General features: G+C 41.9%; 1 protein-coding gene across 5 annotated transcripts in view; it reads right to left on the bottom strand.

Annotated features, from left to right (window-relative positions):
* Positions 1-594: 594 nt before the first annotated feature.
* Positions 595-12,133, bottom strand: part of ctbp2a (C-terminal binding protein 2a) — a 111,229-nt gene continuing 99,690 nt past the window's right edge. For 4 of the 5 annotated variants that reach the window (XM_079513009.1, XM_079513010.1, XM_079513007.1 and 1 more), the window contains 6 exons: positions 10,579-10,785; positions 9,314-9,528; positions 7,391-7,521; positions 6,572-6,699; positions 5,395-5,515; positions 595-2,330 (listed from right to left, as the gene is read on the bottom strand). In XM_079513009.1, the coding sequence (XP_079369135.1) occupies positions 2,147-2,330; positions 5,395-5,515; positions 6,572-6,699; positions 7,391-7,521; positions 9,314-9,528; positions 10,579-10,785 (986 nt within the window). In that variant the 3' untranslated portion in view covers positions 595-2,146. Of the gene's footprint in view, positions 2,331-4,999; positions 5,078-5,394; positions 5,516-6,571; positions 6,700-7,390; positions 7,522-9,313; positions 9,529-10,578; positions 10,786-12,133 lie in introns of all 5 variants that reach the window. The other variant, XM_079513011.1, reaches the window with a different exon arrangement.

Genomic DNA, 12,133 nt, shown 5'->3' with positions numbered 1-12,133 from the left:
CATTTCTCTGGCAATGCAATCATCATTATTGAGCATGTGAAGTAGGTGGGTTAGCCCCACACAGACATACACGCGCACACGCACACGCACGCACATGCACACACACACACACACAGTGAGAGACAGCAGAGTATACCGGACCAACCAGAGGCAAGCAAGACCACATTGTTTCTTCAGGAACAAGTATCTTCTAGTTGTATATATTGTGCCTTCATATTGTGGTTCTAACATACTTTTATACTTGGCTTGTGTACTCCTGCTTATGGACCAATGTGTACTCCTGCCATGGTGCGTCCCCTGCCCTATAATGATTTGAACATGCATGCATGGTACATCATTATCAGAACCACATTTAATTTACCATTCAAGTTCATGTTCATGACTACTATTTGTATTAACTATACTATGACAGTAAAATGGCATATCATTATCATTAGAAATTGGTGGAAAAAACTAAATGCATAGTTGACTTTTTACACACATCTATAAACATGGGAAGCTATATGTGAGATATCAACTATAAAGAACCAAAACATGTGTCAGCTAACTCGACAGTTACACAAAACTGCATGTGCACAAACATATCACAGGCCATCATTAGAACAGTATGTTTTATTTAATGTTTGAACTGCATCGTATGCTATATGTTCACTGTGTACAAGAAACAAATACAAATACACTAAAAACCAAACAATCTGCTAACAGCCTTTCTCTCGCTAACATCACGGCTCTGCAGCGGCGGATGTCGCTGCTGCTCGCGGAGGTCGCGATGTCACCCAGCGCTCCAGCTGGCTCTCGTTAGAGCGGATAGAAACGAAAGGACAAAACCATAAGGAGGAGAGGGCAGCTCACATGAGACTATGATTATAAGAACATTTCACAAGGCAATACAAATCTAACAGGACTGTAAAATCTTGAAACACCAAAAAAAACATACATTTTGATATATAAAAATACCACGAAAAGGGTTGAGAGACACGGAAAGCAATAATACAGTCTTGCCATTTGTTGTTTTGAGTCTGTTCTGATTCAGACAGAATGGGGCGGGTGGGGGTACTGGAAACTTTTTCTTTTTTTTTCTTTTCTTTTTTCCTGAGTCAGTAAGAGATCTACTCTTTGTTTTTCCCCAAACCATTTCCTACCTGCCTGGCTGGTTTCCTACTGCTGCTATGTCGCTTGTTTTCATCCAGATATTTTTGCAGATACACTCAATGAAAATGATTAAATGCTATCAGTACTGAATGTCAGTTCAAGAGTTTGATAAATCACAACAGCAAATATTAACTTGAGGTGACCATCACTGAACATATAACATCCAACTAACTACTAATGGCAGTCCTTCATTTATTGTTTTGGTTTAAATGGGCAACTTAGCTCATGAGTCACATGGGCCAGAATGCTCTCCCACACATTGCCGTATAAGTTCTTTACATTCAGGGTCCACCATCCAAAGGGGGTGAGAAATGGGCAATAATTGGGCTCAGATTTCTAAAGGAAAATACCGACGCCACCTCAGCTAACTTTTCATAGCTGATAAATATGTGTAACCCTAACGTCATTCATTTTCTCACACCAAAGACCAAAGGGACAGGGTATTCATTTAAAACAGGGACAGATAATATAAGATAAACAGAATTTATAATAATAATGGAGAAAATAACACAAACACACAAGCTTTTAAGTACAAAGTGAAGGGAGGGCAGCATTAGGGAAAGGAGGCTGGCCAGTAACGTGAAGTCATTGTCCTTCCAAGCTCTCCCATTGGTAGATACGCCAGGGAGGGTGTCATCAACTTGTCCCAAAGTAGACCCTTCTGGCAAAATGTTTAAAAAAAAAATCAAACCAATGGTAACACTTAAACCAAATAAAAAAAACAAAAGATAACAAGACAATGGGATGAAAAAAAGAGTTCAGAACTTCAGAGCATGAGTTCGAATGTCAGCCCCAGCCTTGGAGTGGCAGCGCATGTGTAATATCCACTGTCCTCACGTGGGTCAGGTGGTCTCATACAAAAAACCGAATGGAATGCTGTGCCAGCGGACAGGCTGCTGGTGCAGTATAGGTGCAGGTGGCTGGGTGGGTGGGTGGGTGTGTTGGCATGGTACAAAACGTGGCTAGTGTTAGCCCCTTGCCATTCCCAGCAGTCCTACGGCTCGGTCATGCGCTCTCTCATGGGGTCGCCGTGTTTGGAGGGTTGGTTGGGGGAGGGGGCCTGTGAGGGGTGGGTACCGGAGGGCAGAGCGTGCGTGATAGGCACCCCCCCGGGCACCATCCCTTCCATCGGCCCGGGGGTCCCTCCGGGAGCTACGCCCACCACACCAGGGGGGTACCTGCAATATGGACACAGTCAGTGGGCATGATGGGAACAGCAAGTTGAAAATAAATCTCTCTCTCTCTTTACCAATACACTATATATATATATATATATATATATATATAGCTGATAATTCATGTTAATGTTAATGTTAATGAGAATAGTTGGTCAAACCTTTACCTACAAAACCATTAGAGATTATGAACCTGAATCTAAATGCACCTAATTATGTCCATGTTGCATGGGAATATGGACCTGAAAACTCAGTTTTTCAGATATAAAGGAAACCAAATTAAAATGTAAAAGGTTTTCTAATTCTAAAATGACAAATGGGAATAAAACAGAAACCATGCACTGCTCCTGAGAAACCAATATAAATTCAAGCTATTATTATTATTATTATTAATTCAGACTTATCTGAACCCTTGAAACTCTAAAATAAACTCTTGATTCTCTAAGCAATGGTATTCAGAAATGGTGCAAGGTTGAAAATGGAAAGTGATACTGTGGTACTACAGTTGGAGGCCATCGATATTGTCCTTTTCTTTTTGCTGAGGTTTGCGTGATCTGTGCAAAAGGACAGTTAACCCATTTTGGGCGGGAACCCCTTTTGGTGTTTTAAACATTATGTTATAATTTAGCTATTGAAAAATAGCAGATCTACAAGCTCATAGAGCGCCACCGAGTGGCGCGCTACGAGCTTGTAGGTCTGCTATTTTTGAAAAATCGTGAAAATATTTATTTCAGAAAACTGGAGGATTTAGAAGGATTTTTTTTAATTTTGAGGTCAGGCCTAAATGGGTCAAATGATAAGGGACAATATCGGTGGCACCCAACTGTAAATGCAATAATGGGTTCCTTAACCACATTAAGCCTGCGGTGTCCCCATTTTGGGCATGTCGTTATCGGCGAAAATGATCCAAAAAAAGGCCTTGGCCTATATACTTAATTTGTACTTTGTCATACGTATTGTGAGCATGTATTGTTTTGTCAAACGACACCATCATATGATGAAGTCTAAATCAGGCTGAAGTAGTTAAAGAATACCTAGTATGGAGTCTGGGAGAGGACAAGGATATGAGAAAGAAAGAAAGAAAGAAAGAAAGAAAGAAAGAAAGAAAGAAAGATTGCTAGCCAGATTATTTGCATAATGTTTGAATCGAGTTTTGCAATTTAAATCAAAACTGCGTGAGGTGTAAATATTTTACAGGCAACTGTCGTGCAAGGTCCATATCACAGCCACAATGTATGTTGGCATATGGTTGGATGGAAATCTCTTTTCTTTTTTTGGGGGCGAGAAAGAGACGTAAAACTTTTTCAAGCTACAGTACATTTCTTTCGGTCTATAATTGATTATGGTGAAATAATGGATATGTGAATGTTGCCTCTTCCCTGTGTTTGTGTTTATTATGCATCCCTGAGCTTTGTTACTAAGGCCAATACAAGTAGTATGCATCCTTGGGCTTTGACTTACTAATGCCAAGTGTCAAGTTACTCATGCCTGATTCATAATTGGCTGTGCGCTTTTGGCTTATATTTTCTTTCACATTCGGCTCAAAAATGAAAGCCTGGGTAAATGCATTGGAAGATCTGGTATAGGAAGGAAGCCACTTCCTTGTATTTCGCTAACCATTAACAGTGCAGAGGGGCGTCGCTCCAAATTTGGTGAATCATTTGGTGGAAGAGTGGTGTAGTTTTCTGTAGATTGAATATAAGCTGTTATTTACATTTAGTAAAAATGATATGCATCTCAAAATATTTGGTTCTAGGGAAGCCCAGAAGTTTTAATGGGTTAAATAAGGGAGAAATAAAACTTCTCACTAGGGACTCACCAGGCCCTACCTTTCCATCAGCTACCTGCCCATTCTATCAATTAACCACAACTATTTGAAAGCAGCAGAACAATCTTAAAAACACAGTCAAGAAGGCAAAGTCACTTTGGGCCCTATCTTGCGCCACCCTTACACCGTATACCTAAACTTATTTGCAATTTATTACTATTTTGAAAAACATTTAAAAATAGTTCAACACATACATACATATACAGTACACATACAGTATGTGTATACTATAGACTGTACACGTGTGTGCGTGTGTGTGTGTGTGTGTGTGTGTGTGTGTGTGTGTGTGTGTGTAAACAGGAATATATTGATTACATCTATTGCCAGGGAATTGTGGCTTTGACAATTGATCTTGCACTACGTCATATTGGTTGCTTGAAATGTAGGCAGAGTAGGTTTAGAAATGTATGAGAGAAAGAGTGAACTGGTAATAACTACAAAAGGAAGAAATATGTGCGTGGGTGCATGAGTCAAGCATCCTTGATGCCAGATTAAAGTCTATAGACTTATAACCATGAGTACTATTTTCAGTTCATGCAGATAGTTCCTCCTTTTGCACTCTAGAAATGTGAGCTATCGTACACTCAGATTGCAAGTCTCTATCCATAAGAGCATTGTAGCTGCAGATGCAAACTACTGTACACTGTCCTTTTTTAAGTGATACTTTCACATGCGTTATTTCCATCTTTCTGTTTTAGGATGGGGGGTTTGGGGGTCCAATGAGGGGGGTGAGTAGGTAAAGTACAGTGTGAGAAAAGGGCTATTGCTTTCAGCATTATTGTCACCAACAGTGTCCTTTGACTATTACAGCCCGTGGGCCAACACAGTGGTAGCATTCATTTACCTGGTTGAGAATTAGGTATATAATTTGTCTTGCATTCCCCCCGTTGCTATGGCCTGTACCATGGTTTGGTTCACTCGGCTGTGTGAGAGAAGCAATTCAGTCCGGGTTGAGACAATAATAGAGACTGTGAGATGAACAGCTTAAACTAACAAGGGGATCACATTTCATGATGAGGGAGCCCACATACACCCAAAAAGATAGAACTGTGACAAACAGAAATACAGATAGAAATGTGAACATGTAGATTACTGGCTTCCTTTCCACCTCTTCTCCATACCTTACAGTTCAATGAGAGTAGACAGCTAGTGAACAGCGGGGAGAGTGACAGACGAGCCCCTGTGCTGCTTCAGTGACCTGACGGGGAGTCTCTGAACATTATAAATCCCATTCCATACCTATAGGTGGCGCCGTTGAGCTCAGGGTGCATTTGCTGTTGCTGCTCGATCAATCCCCAGGGTGCCGTGGTGACAAAGAACTCTTTGTTAACACAGTTCCGTAGGCTGTCGGGGATCCGGCCTGCATTGTCAGAGATTAGACAACCAGATGAATTATACTCCCCGGGTGGTGCCACCGTGAATTTATGCACGACTCCGAGTCAGTGAAGTAGAGAGGTGTTCGTGCGCGTGTTTGTGTGTGTGTGTGTGTGTGTCAGAGCAGTGGTTCTCAAACAGTGGTCCTTGGGAGGGTTCCAGGTGGTCCCCAGCTAAATGATGGAGAGTCGTTAAACAAATGTTAATGGACCCTTATAGATCTTTAACTCTTGAGAGCATAAAATGAAACCAAATCGACCCATACAGGTCCATTTCTTTTCATTGTACACTCTCAAGAGTTAAATTATTGTTAACAGTTCTACTGCGAAATACGCGTTACCCGCTATTACCTGTAAATCAAATATTCTACGCTGCCGAGATTGTTTTATTACCTTTAGAGCATACGCTGAAGTATTTGGGCTTTTGATCCGCAAAAATCCAGCTTAGAATGGTCCCTCTGCATGTTATGATCATCCACACCAGCGGCCATTACAATGCGGTACAGGATCCGCCTCCATGAGGCATTGTAGTCTAAACCCCCCGTCCACTTACATTGAGCTCAATTTCCCAGAAGCAATAGCAGCCCAGATGATGACTTGATTTCGTCATCATAACGAGACGGCCTCGTCATCAGGTCCCGGATAAATGCGCTGTTTCTTTTTAATTATTTTAGCGAATTAAACGCATTAAACAAATAGCGGGAATGTCGTATTACACGCAGTGGAACCCTGGAGTAAACAATTAGCGGCCGTCAAACTGTTAAACATCTGCATTACCTAATTTACAAGAAGTCTACACAATTAGAGAATGTACTGTAGAAGAATTGTTATTTTGATCAACATTTGCCTGTTATCTCTCCTATGCCTGGTACCAACAGAAATTGTGGACAAAATCTTATCCAATGACAACAAAATATTCTACGTTTTGGGTCTGAGAAGCTGAAACTCATCAAATGGTGGTTCGTGGCTCAAATTCCGAATTGACATGAAATTGACATTGACATGAAAAAGGTTCAAATCCACTGTGTCCAGAGTGTGCGTACCGGTGATAGCTCGACGTATCTCAGTGGCGGCTGCCTCTCTCATCTCCAGCGAGGCCTGTTCGCTGTACCAGGCGGTGTGGGGAGTACAGATCAGGTTAGGGGCATCCTTCAGAGGACCCGAGCTAAAACTATTCAGAGAAAGGAAGGAGAGAGAGAGAGAGAGAGAGAGAGAGAGAGAGAGAGAGAGAGAGAGAGAGAGAGAGAGAGAGAGAGAGAGAGAGAGAGAGAGAGAGAGAGAGAGAGAGAGAGAGAGAGAGAGAGAGAGAATGGAAGAAAGAAACATATGGGAAAGAGGGGGAAAGAAACAATGATGATGAACCCTAGTGTCTCTATTGTGGGGCGAACGATCAGCAAGAAAGAGCTTGTAGATCGACTATTTTCAAATTGTCACAAGTATATAATATAGAAAATCTAAATCTACAAAGTAACTACTAACTAAAGTTTTCAAATAATTATAATGGGAGTAAAAGTACAGTATTTGCCTTTGAGATGTAGTGGAGTAGAAGTAAAAGTATTGCAAAAAATAACGGTACTTTTACTTCCATGACATTTACTTCAATGACATTTAGCCCATTTTGGGGGTGGGAACCCCTTTTGGTGTTAGCATTATGTTATGCTTTAGCTATTGAAAAATAGCAGATCTACAAGCTCATAGCGCGCCACCGAGTGGCGCGCTACGAGCTTGTAGGTCTGCTATTTTTGAAAAATCGAAGAACGACTGACATGGAAACATAGCTTTTTCAGAAAACTGTCAGGATGCAGAAGACATTTTTTAGAATCTGATCTCAGGTCAGAATGGGTTAATGAAGTTAAATCCACCTGAAGGGCTCTGTCTCGTGAACGTCCAGGGCAGCTCCTCGTATCCTCCCCTCCTTCAGAGCCTGGGCCAGGGCCTTCTCATCCACCAAGCCCCCCCGCGCTGAGTTGACCAGGAAAGCACCCTGCCGCATCTACGCACGCGCGCACGCACGCACACGCACACGCACACGCACACACACACACACACACACACACAGTCATTAAGCCAGTCAGTTCTTGGCTATGTGAGCTCTCAAGTCTGACTGTGGCCTAAGCCATGATACCTCAAAGGTAGGCATGTAACAATATGTTATCCCGACGATATGTATAGATTTATTAAAAATAAAATTCGATTCAAAAAAAAATCCATCATATTCACATGCTTTTGGAGAGAAATGAGACGCTCCATGCAGTCCCTTTCAGTAGTAGAGGCCTGCAGAGGGGAGCTGTATGTGTCTGACTGTGCCCAGGTGATGGTCGTTAATTGATGCTCATTAATACATCAAGGGAGGCACTTATGTTTCTGCACTGTCAAATAGGTCTACATCTATCCTAAGATGCCACATGTTAACTCGAGCTAGAAAATATTGTGAAAAATCATATCGTGAACCTCATATCGTGATACGTATCGTATCGTGAGTTGAGTGTATGGTTACATGCCTACTCAAAGGTGCTTGTAATCAGTTATATTTGTAAGAGAAGAAAAATATGTGAAGTGGACGATCTCAGTGGAATCAGGGAAGGGGCACATGCATGCACGGCACAATTGCTTGTGAACTATGCAGGCCCTAGAGCTCCATGGGTCGACGAGAGAAAACAAATGGAATTGGACAGTTGAACAGAGCATGGCGTTCACAGATGAGACTGCAGGTGGCAGCGGAGATCAATAGATGACTATTGGACTGTATCAGTGTGACGGTATCATGAAAATAATCAATCAAACAAAATCAATATGTGTGTCCTCTGACGTGCATGTCTGGGTGAGTGTCCAGGCATGTGTGTGCATACTGTACATATAGTACAAAAAAATGTAAAAATAAAAATAAAAAGTGTAACCAAGTCAATCCTTCCTTAGCCTGGCCCAGCCAGCGTGCTTTCTGGTATAGAGGGGCGGGTGCCGCTTGGAGCAATGCAATGGATAACATTTGTTCACCGATCTGAATGTTTCCTTCTTTTTTTTGAGCCGAATGTGGACGAAAATAAAAACCTGGGCTAATCCTTCCTGGACCATTTGGTTACATCTGTTCAATTAACTAGTCTATGTGCAATACTGCATTTTCTACTCCAGGGGTTCTCAAATGGAGGTATGTGCACCCCTGGTATTACATGGAGGTACTACAGGGGGTACAGTACGTGACCATAAGTGGATAATGGGGGGGGGGGGGGGGGGGGATTGTTTACTGTTATGTTTAATGATGAGACATTGACAAACTGTCTGAATGAATGTTAACAGTCAGTTATAGCATTATGTGCTAGAAAAGGTTTTCTGCAAAATCTCTAAGCTAAAATGTTGTAGTCGTGCACCGAAGCCCAACACAAAGGTTTGAGAACCACTACTCCAGTCGATGTGCAGTAGGGCATTCACTTCTAGTCATTTTTACTAGTTGACTAGTTGCCTAGTTTACTAGTCGACTAGTTGTTTAACCACCTATTATGTTAAAAAATATATATTATTATTCTTATTTTTTGGAAATAAATATTTGTACATTTAAAAACTGTGTACATTGGTGACTATAACTATAATCTACCTGATCTTGAGGCCTACAAAATCGGAAAAAAAATAAAAAAAATAAAAAAATAAACTTTCTTTTTTTTTCTTATAAAATAGTCAACTAGTACCAGCAAGGTTGACTAGTGGATTTACTAGTCGACTAGTAAACTAGTCGACTAGTTGCGTAATGCCCTAATGTGCAGTGCACCCCTGGACACAGCAGGTGCCTCTACCTGTTTGATGGTGAAATCATTGATGAGGTGGTGGTTGTGCTCGTTCAGGTTGCAGTGCAGGGAGACGCAGTCGCTCTGGTAGAGCAGGTCCTGCAAGGTGTAGACGCGCTGGACGCCCAGCGAGCGCTCCAGGCCGTCCTGCAGGTAGGGGTCGTAGAAGAGGACGTTGAAGCCAAACACCTTGGCCCGCACGGCCACCGCCTGGCCCGAACGCCCTGGGGGGGAGATGAGGATGAGGTGGAACCAAATAAATCGTTTGGAAAGTCACCTTGAACATGTTTGAATGTCTTCTTCTTTTCCGCAGAAGCATTTGCCTTTAACCCATTTTGACCTGAGATCACATTCTAAAAATGTCTTCTACATCCTGACAGTTTTCTGAAAAAGCTATGTTTCTATGTCAGTCGTTCTTCCGATTTTTCAAAAATAGCAGACCTACAAGCTCGTAGCGCGCCACTCGGTGGCGCGCTATGAGCTTGTAGATCTGCTATTTTTCAATAGCTAAAGCATAACATAATGCTAACACCAAAAGGGGTTCCCGCCAAAAATGGTTTAATAGCCAATCTATTCCTTTCTGCTGCCCCTTATTAAGTGTTCAACACAAGTCTCAGAGGGGTGTTCAAATTAACAATCTTTCTAATTACACTGGGCGTGATAGGACAGCAGATGTACTACAAAAAATAAGCTCTACCCACCACCTGGAACACTAACATTATTACTGGCTATAGCATTCCTCACTGGAATTGACGTGTGTGCCCAATGAATAAAGCAGGCTTGTGGGGTTTTATATAACAAGCTGCTTCTCGTTTTAACTGAAGAGGAGAAAATGTACACCCCCCTATTTGTAAAAAAAGGGATTTCGTAATAAAAGGGCCAAGTAAACTAAAACTTAAGATAACAAAGAGATTCATCCAAGCTTCTTTTCTAGCAGAATATTCCATGTTAAGTTGTAATTGGGTTTTTCTCGCCCTCAAGCTCTACTCACGCTCCTTGTTCGGTGTCTTAGCCCATTTTGGGCGGGAACCCCTTTTGGTGTTAGCATTATGTTATGCTTTAACTATTGAAAAATAGCAGATCTACAAGCTCATAGCGCGCCACCGAGTGGCGCACTACGAGCTTGTAGGTCTGCTATTTTTTGAAAAATCGAAGAACGACTGACATAGAAACATAGCTTTTTCAGAAAACTGTCAGGATGTAGAAGACATTTTTAGAATCTGATCTCAGGTCAAAATGGGTTAGACTTAGAGATTCAAATCACTGGAGCTCACCGAAACCGATGAGACCGAGCGTCTCTCCTCGGATCCTGGCCGCTCCCGACGCCACTTCTCGGATCTGCTCCACGCTCTGGACCCGCGTGCCTTCCCGGAGAGCCTGGTAGAGCCAGGTGTTTCGTCGGTACAGGTTTAGGATGTGACATAGTGTGGAGTCTGCGGTTTCTTCCACCGCCGCTGAGGGGATATTGCACACTGCAATGCCTAGAGAGAGAATCAGAATTTGGTCAGAATTTTTTGAAGGATAGCACCTTGAGATGTGGCATCTCATTTTAGAGGGGGTCCCGTACACAGGTAAAAACCATTACATACAGTACAGTGCAGTTACACAAATAGACAGTGCACAATAGACAATACAGACATGTACATACAGATACAGTTAGCTTGCTCATCCTCTCCCACCCACTCCCCCATCCCCCCAACATTTTTCTGGACAAGCATATTAAGAGTACAGTACAGTGACTTGAAACAGGGGTCAGAAGTAAACAGCAGTACGGGCAGTGTTAGTAGCATGAACAGGTTGTTTTGAGGTGTGAATACAGGGAAGTCCTGAAGCAGCCAGGGGAGGTCACAGATCTTATAGAAAGAGGAAGATTGTTCCAGTCAAATGGAGCTTTGTAATGGAATGATCTACGTCCGGATTCAGAGAATATTCTTCTGGGAATAGCAAAATAGGGATGTTGAGTATTTCTAAGTGGATATGGGGATGTATATGGTATCAGTGACTGTTTCAGGTATGGAGGGCAGTTGAAGTGCACACATTTAAAGATGAATTGGTACCAGTGAAGTTGTCTTCTTGCCTTAGGCTGCAGCCAGTCAAGTGAACTGTATAAGGAACAGTGGTGTGTTTGGTATGTGCATCACAGTACAGTAACCGCAAAGATCAAATAAAAATAAAAAACACTCTAGAAAAGATAGCCATAAAAGCAGAACCTACTTTTATGAAACATGAAACTGTACACATGGGGTATTGTATTGTACTGTATTGTTATTGTTAGCTATGACACCTTTGCTCACGAAAGGGTAGCTTCAGCTTGTATGAAGTTCGATTCATCTGCATTTTGTTTTATTTTTATTGTATTTTATCATTGATAAATGTATTTATCTCCACTGGAGTTGAAGTTACTGTATATCTATCATATAGTATTTTTTGGGGTGTTTGGGGGAAAAGTTTAAGGTCACGATCAAGGTCACGGTCAAAATAAAGAATGGACGGGTTAATTTTCACGAAACTTTGTGGGAATGATTAGAAGGGTGCCCCAAAGAGATGATTAGCATAGTGCATGCATACGTACGTACGTACGTACGTACGTACGTACATACATACGTACGTACGTACGTACGTATGTACGTACGTACGTACGTACGTACGTACGTACGTACGTACGTACGTACGTACGTACGTACGTACGTACATACGTTCGTACGTAGTCAGGTTAATCAGGTTCAGTCGGGGGCGGTCAACATGCTAGTCTATATTCCCCAAAACAATTGTACTGCAATTACCATCAAACAACTATATCTTGAAGTTAAATTAATATTCAAACTGACT

Source organism: Electrona antarctica (assembly GCF_951216825.1).
Source record: "Electrona antarctica genome assembly, chromosome: 10".
Classification (NCBI taxonomy): Eukaryota; Metazoa; Chordata; class Actinopteri; order Myctophiformes; family Myctophidae; genus Electrona; species Electrona antarctica.
This window is presented reverse-complemented; position numbering and strand designations above follow the sequence as displayed.